This window comes from Rhinolophus sinicus, chromosome 14 (genome assembly GCF_057876585.1).
Source record: "Rhinolophus sinicus isolate RSI-liver-muscle chromosome 14, RSI-T2T, whole genome shotgun sequence".
Taxonomy (NCBI): domain Eukaryota; kingdom Metazoa; phylum Chordata; class Mammalia; order Chiroptera; family Rhinolophidae; genus Rhinolophus; species Rhinolophus sinicus.
Window position 1 is genome coordinate 138,856,069 of NC_142514.1, and position 10,396 is coordinate 138,866,464.

Here is a 10,396-nt window from a genome sequence, read left to right on the forward strand (position 1 = left end):
GCATCCCAAATGCCCTCTCCCTCCCTACGCTGCAGGAGCCCAGGGCTCCAGGAGAGGGAACTAAAGTGAGGCAGACTGGTCCCTCCTTTTCTGCTACAAACGCACAGAGCAAGAATCCCACAAGCCCCTTCCTTCCAAAGCCATGTCCAGTCAGGCAGCCTGAGCTTGTACCCTCTGGCCCTGGATGTGGATGAGGTCAGCTTGAAGTGAAAGGTTAGGGGGCTGAAGCCTGGAGTCCTGTACAACAGGACTGGGATACCCTGGGCTCCAGGTTCAGCACCATCACTCTGACCCTGCAGCCACAACCTCTCCAGGGCAGACAGAACCGAAAAACAGTCTCCTGAGTCAGCATATAGCAGGCCGGCCGCACAGTATCATCTGCAGTTAGCTGCCAGCATTTCAGGACCTTATATGGACTGTTAGTAGCAAACCCGGCTTCACAGAAAAAGCCCCTGTCCCCTGAGAAGAATGACATGGGAATCTCTGATCCAATCATCTTTGTGTGCCAACAAAATTTCACTGGAAAAGTTTTATTGAAAAAAAATTGTACAAATAAGTTCTTGGTTTGACAGCAACAAAGGCTCATTTTCTCCCCATCATTGAAAATCCATTAAAGGGAAAAAGTTCATCCCTACAATGCTTGACCAGAGTCTGCCCAGGAGCCCCACCCACCATGAGCTATTTCCTGATCCCTCTCAATGGGGCCAGGGCCACTCTGGGTGTGCCTGTCCCAGGGGCTGCAGCACCTATTTTGATAGTTGAGGGAAGTTGGGAGAAGACTGGGATAGAGCTGGTGGGGCGGAGGGGACTGAGGTGGTGGTAGTGTCAGAAAAGAGGGTCCCCATTCCACGAGGGCGTGGCTGAACCCCCCAGCTCAATTCTGTCTCCCAAATGAGAAAGCACTTGCCTATAAATATGAACACTGATTGAGGCAGGTTTGTTCCTAGGACTCTGAGGACAAGGCATGATGACGATTGTCCAGGTCCCACAGGGTGTGGGGCTGGGCTCAGCATCATGATGTCTGGTGGCCCATGTCCAAGCAGAGGGAATTCTGGCTGGGAAGGTCTGCTCAGACACACAGGAAGTCTGCTGTTCCCCCACCCACCCACCCCATGGAATATCCAAGGTCAGTACCTCAGTTCCCCCCCACCCCCGTAGCACCCATATATCTCAGGAGCCTTCAGCTGCCTCCTGCCATCTCGTGGCCACCCAGGGCCCTACAACTCATCTCGCATCTTGTCGCCCTTGGGCCGGACCAGGCGCCCAATGAACAACAGGGAACCGCTCTGGGAGTCTCGAACCAAGAAGATGAAGGGGTGGTCGGCATAGAAGAGCTTGGGACTGCGCAGCTCCTCGCGCCCATAGATGTCCTGGTCAAAGGGGTTGCCCTCTGTGTCCCACTCGAAGGCGGTGGCATGGAACACACTGGCCAGGTACAGGTCCTTCTTGCCCGACATGCGCGACAGGTCTGCCTTATTCTTGTCGATGGCCTCAGTCAGACCCAGGCCAGCCAGGTGTTTCTATGGGAACAGGTGAGTGCCAGGTGAGGCCACAGCAGGCAAGGCTTCCAGACCCTCCCCTTCCACCCACCCTGTCTACCGTCTCCTGCCCGCCTGTACCTCAGAGCAGCGCATTCCTACTCCCTGGTCACCTCCAGTTCTCATGACAACCCTGCAAGAGCTTCTAATTGGCACTCGACAGATGAGGAAACTGAGACTCAGGGAAAAGGCAGAATGTATCCCTGACCCTGCCAAGAAATCTTGACTAGTGCTTCTCGAAGTATGGGTCACAGACAGCTAGCATCAGCACCACCTGGGAGTTTATACAAAACACACATTCCTTGACCCCAGCCTGGCACCACTGAATCAGAATCTCTGCAGGGAGACCCGGAACCTTTTTAACAAACTCTCCAGGTAATTCTTGGCACACTCGAGTCTGAGAAAGACTGAATTAAGGATAGCCATTACCACATTACACTGGGGCTTAAAACCTTTCCAGAGTGCTATGACGTCTGGGATTTGCTTCCAAATAATGTGATGGGGGAGGAATGGGTGTGTACTCATAGATGAATCCTCATTGGTCGTGAGTGGATGGATGATGGCTGAAGCTGGGTGAATGGATACATTGCACTAATCTGTTTTCATACAATTCCATAGTAAAACCTTAAAACACATATCCACAAACATATATACACACACACCCCTTATCCATGGCTCTGCACACCCCTCGGACGCCAGGTACAAGCTCTTTCCCAGGTGATCTGTGCTTACATTGTAGCCTCACCCCTTAAGCATGTACCACCCTGTTCTCCATCCGACAAGCTCACTGAACAACTGGCATCCTCAAAGGCATTTGATAGCTGCCCTCTCTCCCTGTGGCGCTCGTTAGACATCATGTCGTCCAGAAGCCTTCCCTACCCCACAAGACCGGAGCAGCGCCTCCCTGGACCTCAGCACCCCTGGCCTCTCTCTGCCTATCTGTGTTTAGTCCTGTCTGTCTCTCCCACGTGACTCAGATCTCCCCCAGGGCAGGGCCCGTGTCCAGGGCTCTCTCTGGCTCTCAGTGTGGAAGAGGCAGCAGTAAAGGACTGTGGGCTGAATGAACAACAGCCTTTGGGGCCAAGGCTTCTACAGGACAGTCCACCTCCCAGCCTAGCCAAATAGGCCGTAGACATGGGAGCCCGAGCGTTGGCTGGTCCCGAAACAGGCATTCTAGGCCAAGCTACTCTAATCCCAATGATCTTGCATAAGTCACCCACTTCGAATTTCCCAACTCACTCTATCCCACAGACCGCTGGGTAGTGTGCACACCCAGGGTTCCAGGAAGACCCTGGAGAAAAAGGGGAGAAGGGATTCATATAATAGCCGCTGCAGAAGAGGCTGGAGAAGAGCAAGGACAGACCCAGGAGGAAGACAGTGATGGCTCCTCACCGGACAACATAGGGCTATTCTTCAGTACAGACCATCCAAGCTCCACCAGTCTCTTTGGTTTGGAGCCTAAGCCTCATTTCACCTCAAGCTTTCTCTCTCCACTCTCTCAACAGCAAGTCTGAATGAATTCAGTGGGTGAGAGACCTGCCAAGGAACCTTATCTGGCATCCAAGGCAGGAATAAGATGAAATTTCCCTTTGGAATATATTTAAAAAAAATCTCTCTCTCCTGACTGACAAAAAGGCCACCCTGAGCTTTCACCTTGAGGACTAATTGCAGCTGCACCACTTACTAGCCAAGATGACCTTAGCAAGTCACTGCTGCTCCCCGAGTTGCTGCCCACCACCCAGGGTGGTCATGAGGCAGAAATCACGTTGAGTGAGTAGGTTGTTTCCAGCCATCCCAAGTGACCCACACCCGAAAGTCCTGATTAGCCTATTACAGAATGGGGGACAATCTTCCACCTCGAACAGTCTGTACTGGGGGCACTCAGTCTCTCAGAGGCGCAGCGCACAGGATTAAGGGCATGGCTTGGTGCCAGAGTTACTACTGGCTGTGTGACTTTGGATGTTATTTAACCTGAGCCTCAGTTTCCACAGCTATAAGATAAGGTTGACAGTCCTACCTAATGAGGATTAAGAGTTTAATACATATAAAGTGCTTAGAAGAGTGCCTGGCATACAGCAAGTGCTCAATTCTCTTTAGCCGCTGATGTTATCATCTTCCTACGGGCAGAGCCCATGCCTCCTCCCCCTGCTACCTCTCTCAGCTGAGACCAGGACTGCCTGCACACCCAGAGGGGCTCAGGACAGACCTGCTGAGCTGGTGAATGGGTGCCCAAGTACCCCCCTGCTTCACCTGGAAGCCCCCACGTCGGGCCGCCCCTCACCTGCAGGTCGTGGGTCACCTCCACCACCCCCTTGGGCAGGGAGATGGCGACAGCCTTCTTCTGCATCTTCCCCATCCAGATCTTCAGCTGCTCTTTGGTCAGCATCTTTTCAAGGCGCTCAAGGGGCTCCACGTGGTGGGGCATGAGGATGATGAGGCTGGACAGCTTGTGGGCCAGGGGCATCTCCACCATTTGCAGCTTCTCCTTCTCATCGTCATAGTAGTTGTAGAGGCCTGGGAGAAGAGCAGAGAGGGCACTGGGCAGGCTGTGGGGCTAAGGTGGGCCAGGCCCCAAGCACCCTCAGATCCCCACCTTGGCCCCCAGCTGTACAAGGCACTACCTGTCCGGTGCATCATCGTGACACCCACGGTGTAGGAACGGGTCACCATGAAACCTCGGTTATCCACCATCTTATGGTGGAATCTCTCATCCCAGTGTGCTGTAGTGGGAAGTAGAATACAAGGTCAGAAATAGATGCCCCCTCCCTCGAGACGCAGCCCTTCCCAACCGCATATCTGGATTTATTCCTGCCACAGGCCTTTGTTCTAGTCTTCGGGCCTCGGTTGCAGCCCACCTCCCCCGAGAATCCAGCCCAGAGTTCATGCTCCCTGCTTTGGGGAGTGGGGGTCTTGGCCCCAGGACATTCAGCCTGAAGATTGGCTCTCTACAGTCAGGGCTGACTGTGACTGTGCCACATGGCAGAGAACTCCTTCAGGAGGACCCTTGGTCAGCCACCACCATGTCCACCCTCTACCCTGGCACCTGTCAGGCATTTGGGCAACATACACTAAGCTCTACTTCCCACCCCACCTGCTAACTGAGGGGTGTGTGCCCTGGGCAGGTAGTACCTCAAGACCACCCTTAAGTCTTGTCTGCAAATCCCATCTCTGTGGCCAGAAAAATGACCCCAAAACTGCATATATGACAGTGGCCTGAGCCCTGACCTGTGTTCAAATCCAGCCTCAGCTGCTTACTGGCTGTGAGACCTTTCACTACTCGGTCCCTTCATTGGTAAAATGGGGGTTACCTCATTCTCATAGCACACCATGAGGGGAACAGTGTTATCCATACAGGTATTCAAAAACACACATTAACCCCAATTCAACACAGAAGCAGCACCTGGGGCTGCATCCTGGCTCTGCTACCTCCTAGTGGAGCCTCCGTTTCCTTACCTGTGAAATGGAGGTAACACCACCTGTCCCCAGGGTGGCTTTGAGGATCAGGCAAGAGCACAGGTGTGGAGCCTTCCTCAAGCTTACTACTGAGGCGGAAGTGAGTACTGAATTTTACTGATTCCAAGCAAGCTATAGCATTTTGTTGTGATGAAACACAGAGGAGCACATCCTCTGGAGTTTCTCTGCAGGCCTTGAGTCTCCCCTTCCTTTAGACACAGCGCTGCACCTGTCTGAACTTAGTATCTTATATGTAAGATACTTTAATAACAGTGCCTGCCTCCACGGTTGCTTTGATTCAACGACAAGCAGCCAGGTGCTAGGCACAGCAATACAGCTTTAACTTGCCAAAGGCTCGGGGGACAGGAGGCGCCCCCAGCCCCACCACGCCCAGCCCCGCCCCTCCGGACTCACGCTTGAAGAACATGGCGTTGACCAGTAGAGCACCGTCCGTGCGCTCCACCTCTTTGGTGACCTCGGGCAGCTTGCCGTCGGTGGTTTGGGCCGCCCATTCGTTGATGGACTGCAGGGCGCTGCGCTTGTCGCGGAAGTTGATCTTGGAGTGCTCGCAGTTGTAGTGCTGCTTGCTGCTGCGCACGAAGTCCTCCGCGAAGCTCACGGAGCTGGGTCCGTACAGGCGGCTGCCCAGCTTCCAGGTCACATTGCGCGCAGTGCTGTTGCTGACGGAGCGCAGCAGCTCGCCCAGGCCCGCGTGCACCTCCTCGTCGCGAAGCTGCTCCGCACTCAGTACTGCCTTGGCCTGTGACGCGGTTGCCGCCTTGCCGCCCAGCGACACTAATCCCAGCGACGAGGCCACCACCACCGGCGACAACAGGATGTTCTCCACCGCCTGATCCTTGGCCATGGCCTGGTAGAGACTGAAGGCCAGGCCAGCGCTGCGCTCAGCCAGTGTGGCTGCCTTGGGGCTCAGCTTCTCCGCCGTGCCGGGGGCTGCTGCGGCCGCCGCGGGTTTCTTCACCTCGGCGGCCAGGGCCACAGCCAGGAGGCAGAAGGTGCTGGTGAGCAGGAGTGAGCGCATGGCTGGGAGGTGGGTTGTGTGCACCACAGAGGACCTGTGAGGGCTGCAGAGAGAGCCAGGTCCTGAAGCCCTACCTAGATGGTCCTCCCCAACAACCATCCCCCACCTTCTGGCCACCACCAAGTTCCCTGAAGATGGGAGCAAGGGAGTCCAAAACTCTGGGGAGCTCAGACCTAACCTTGGGCTGTCCAGATTGGAGGGGTCTCAGTCTGCCTATCTTGCAGAGAGGCCTGCTTTGACACAGGGTTCCTGGGTTCCACCTCCACCCTAGTGTTTTCTTGCACTGAACTTACAACACTTAGACCGACATGTTTATTTTTGTATTATTTCCATCCCTAACTAGTCTGTGACCTCCAAGACAGGAAACCTAGCCAGTCTGGCTTCCCTCTATATCCCCAGTGCCTAGCATACAATAGGCTTCCGCAATTCATAAAGGAACAGAAACCAGGGTCACTTGGCCATCCCTGGGGTCCCCAGTATGTATAAAGGTTTATTCTGATCTCATACATCCCTAGGGCCCTTCTTCAGTGGAAGAATGTGGCAGATGGGCTGAGGGTCAGCACGAAGCCCAGGGGCCTGTGCACAGGATGTAGGCCTGCTCCTCCCCATGCCTCTCATTCTGCCCTGGATGTTAATGAGTCATTGGTTGGTTCACTCATTAAATGAACCATCTACTGACCCAAGGGTGACCTTGAGCATGTGTGTGCACACACGTGCGCGTGTCTACCCCTTTCTGAGCCTTACTCTCCCTTTTCCAAGTTGTAAGGATCTCCATCTCCATGCCCAAGGCCTCTGTCTTGGCAGGGACTTGCCTGCCCATCTGCCCACAGCCCTTGGAGCAGATAGGAAATCCCCAGGATGAAAGCTGGGTTGGGTGGGGGAGTAGGTTTCCTGAGAGGAAGGATACTGGGGGAGGGGGTAAGTCACAGCTCAAAGAAGCAATGACACCCCTACTTCTTCCCCAGAAGGTGGCCAGATGTGTATTCAGCCTCCCAGGAAGCTGGGGATAGCCACTGCCACACAGACTATCTGCTTTATGGCTTTAGGGTTGCCCACAGGTCCCGTCCCTAAACCACAGCAGTAGCAATGGCCCTTAGGACAAGCCTCCCTTCTCCTTCTGGGGCGTCCAATCAGGACAGTCTCTTCTCATGGGGCACGTCCACACTCCTCCTCCTTCAGGTCATTTCCCCCTCTGCTTCATGCAGCAGGACAGAAGAGGAGATAGCAGGACAGGGGGAAGGGTTAGAAGGTACACTGGTGGAAGCTGGGATCCCACTGCTCTGGCAAATGCCATCTTGTGGCCCTTCTCAAGGAAGACTGAAAACTCAGAATCCTGGTGGAAGACCCTCAGGACTTGCGCCTGCCTGTGGGAGCACTGAGTTTCTGGGAAGGCTCTACTGCTGCAGCGGTCCTGTGAACCCCCTCTCCTGGGCTGGCCATCCTTGAAGGTGCAGGGCAAAGGAGAAGCAAAGGGTACATGGGGAAAGGTGGGGAGAGGAAGGAAGGCCACAGAGATTCACAGCTACCTGGGGGAAGGTACATAAGTCATGGACCCTAGAGTACAGATTGTAGGGGTAAGAGAGAAACTTACTCTAAAGTACAGTTTGGGGAAGAGACAGCTCAGGGTCTGGCCACCTGCCTCCCAGCCCTAACTCCTTCCCCCCCAGGCCTGGAGTCTCAAAGGCAGTGACTACATAATTATTGTACAAACAAGCACACTTAAGAGAGTAGAATGAGGCCCTACGAATGATGCCAACACAACCAGCACACTGTCACCCTCTTCAAAGGCCACCTCTAGTCCAGAGAGCTGACGCCACAGCTCAGACCCTGCAGAGGCCACCAGCATCCCCCTTGGGAGACCATCAAGAAGTACAGCTCACAGTCCTGCCACGTGGCAGACACCATCTTGACAGCCCCCACCCCCAGCCAACCAGAACCTCAAAGGGCTGGGAGGGGCTTTCCAAGAAAGCTCCAAATGACTAGTTTGGAATTCCTCAGGCAGCCACACAGCTGCGCTCCTGCTCCTGCTCCAGCTCCAGCTCCAGCTACGTGGCAGGCTGGAAACTGAATTATCTCCACCCACCAGAGAGGGGCTTCCAGCCTGGGAAGCAGGAGGCCTGGGTTCTGGTCCCAGAGGGTACCATGGAACATCCCTTGCATTAGCCCCCAGCCCACACATGGCTCTCTGCAGGAAGATGTGTGGCTGTGGAGAAGGGCTGCCCTGTTAACCCAGCAACAAGAACGGAGGAAGGCAAGTCACTGCAAGCAAGCTGGCCTCCCACAGCCCAGCCCATGTTGCCACAGAAATCCCAGCCCTTAGGCCAAGATTGGATGATTTACAGTCCCACAAAGAAAGATACACGATCAGATGCCCACAGCGAGCCAGCCAGACTGAGCTGAGACTGGATTCTGGGTTTCTGTTAAGAAAAAGAAAAGGAAAGCAGCTGCCAAGGGGGTCACCAGAGAGGGGCTCAAACACTTGAGGAGGTCTAAAGTACCTTGAAACTGCCTCAGGGGGAGGTCAATGCCTGCCTTTTTCATTCTGAAAGAAAACAGAAGAGTGAGGAGGATGGGATAGGGACGGCCTGGGTGGTGGTGAGGATAGGCCTGGAAGGCCCAGCCCCCAAAAGGGACCCCATCTACACTGCCCCTGGCACAAAGGGAGACCTAGCCAGTCCCAGATCTACAGGGACCTTGGATCCACCTCACTGTACAGTGGGAGAAACTGAGGCCAGAGAGGGGCAGGGAAGCACCCCTGGCCCACAGGGATCCGTGGGGGCCTCCTTCCTCCCAGAAGCACCCACAGAGCCCCTCCTGAGGGCTGGATATGGTGTCCCGTTACACAGCCAGTAAAAAACATTTCTGCTGGGAATCCTGGTGACCAGAGACTAGAGGGGACCGGGAGGCCTCAGGGAGGGGGGATGGGCAGATGAACCATCTGAGGACGGGAGGGTGTGGTCCTAGTCAAAGACTCTCTGGGAACCAAAGCCCCCTAATTTTCCCCAGCGTCCCTCCATCCGGGCCCTGCAGTCCAGAGGGACCAGCCGGAAACCCGGGAAGAGGAGGGGCCAGGCCTTGTGGCCGTGCTGGAGGTGGTTTCATTCTTTTTCCTCCAGTGGTGTGGGGAATGTCCCTAAGCTGGGGGCAGGCAACCCCAGTCTCTGGAAGTAGCCTTAAACCTGCAGTTACTCAAAGAACCAGGTGGCAGTAGACAGAATCAGAGTGGGTGCCTCAAAGCCTTCTAGTCAGCCCTCCCACCGGGTGGAAGGGTGCAGACCCTGCTGCCTCATTCCTTTCGAAGGGGGTGTAGGGGAGACATGCTGGTCAAGTCCTCCCTCTAGCTGCCATCTACACACGCAGGCTTCTGATTAGAAATGAAGCCACCATTGGTGACTCCTCCCAAACCGTGGGGACCCCAAAAGCCAAGACCTCCCACCCCAGGAAAAGCCAAAACTATTTCACCTCTTTTCCTACCACCCTGCCTTCAGGAGACTCACAATGCCCCTACAAGCCAGTAAGGAGGCTGGCCCACCAATCCCTGTAGCCCCTGGGCCTCAACCCCAGAACTGGAGGCACCCAACCTGCAGAGCTGGCCTGGCCCACCAGTACTTGCTGGAATGGGCCCCAGACCCATCTCCTCCTTGACCCTGCCAGAAGGTCGAGTCTCAGCATCCTGGCTCCAGGCCCACTGCTTCCTCTGCCATCACACCCCTGCCCCACACTTTTGGGGAACCCTAAACTTTTTCGGGATCCTCCCAAGTGCTGGACTCCACAATCGGCTCTGATCTCTACCCTAGCCCTCAGGCTACTCCACCGTAGCCATCTAGCTCCGAATTCTCGATCCGAACCCTTCAGCTGCCCCCAAAGTGCCAGGGACTCTAGTTGGCCTCCAACCCCTCCCGAGGGCCTCCCGCCCCTCTTGCTCTCGTGAGCACCCACAAAGCGCCCGCCGCTCCCCAGCCCGGCCCCACTGACCCCCGGCTGCCCCGCCCCTCACCTGAGCCGGGCCGGGCTGGCGCCGGGATGGGACTCGCACAGCAGCCACGGATGGATTCTACTCCCCGCCGTTCCCCTCTCCCCAGATCTATATATGGCGTCCCCTCCTCCCGCCCGTACCGAGAAACTTCTGGAAAGTTGGAAGAGCTTCCGGAGGGCGCCCCGGCTCCGCCAAAAAAAAGCCAAAGACCTCCCCCAAACCGCCCCGGCTCCCGCCCCCTCCCTCCCTCGGCGGGCGCTCTCGCGGCCGCTGGGTCCTATTGCCCCATCATTGGATGGGGCGCCAGGGAGCCGCTGCCGGGGGGGGGGGGGGGGGGGGGGGGGGCAGTTGGGACTGCTGAGCTGGAGAGCACACGGGGCTCTAGGATCC

At 55.8% G+C, this 10,396-nt stretch overlaps 1 protein-coding gene across 2 annotated transcripts; it reads right to left on the minus strand.

The window, feature by feature from the left end:
• Positions 1 to 514: 514 nt before the first annotated feature.
• SERPINH1 (serpin family H member 1) lies at positions 515 to 10,161 on the minus strand. Of its 2 annotated transcripts, XM_019726451.3 has the most exons (6): positions 10,028 to 10,095; positions 8,529 to 8,572; positions 5,406 to 6,073; positions 4,160 to 4,258; positions 3,820 to 4,052; positions 515 to 1,520 (listed from the first exon to the last, which is right to left on the minus strand). In XM_019726451.3, exons 3-6 carry the CDS (start codon positions 6,028 to 6,030, stop codon positions 1,218 to 1,220), a joined length of 1,260 nt encoding a protein of 419 aa, XP_019582010.1. In that variant the 5' UTR covers positions 6,031 to 6,073; positions 8,529 to 8,572; positions 10,028 to 10,095; the 3' UTR covers positions 515 to 1,217. The 2 variants fall into 2 exon arrangements, with proteins under 2 accessions (XP_019582010.1, XP_019582013.1); XM_019726454.3 differs by lacking the exon at positions 8,529 to 8,572 and having other exon boundaries at positions 10,028 to 10,161.
• Positions 10,162 to 10,396: the final 235 nt, after the last annotated feature.

Coding starts and splice junctions, on each gene's coding strand:
- SERPINH1 (XM_019726454.3), bottom strand. CDS start 6,030: ATGCGCTCACTCCTGCTCACCAGCACCTTCTGCCTCCTGGCTGTGGCC. Junction 4,259..5,405: donor CAACGCCATGTTCTTCAAGC/GTGAGTCCGGAG, acceptor TTCCCACTACAG/CACACTGGGATGAGAGATTC. Junction 1,521..3,819: donor AGGTGACCCACGACCTGCAG/GTGAGGGGCGGC, acceptor CTGTTCCCATAG/AAACACCTGGCTGGCCTGGG.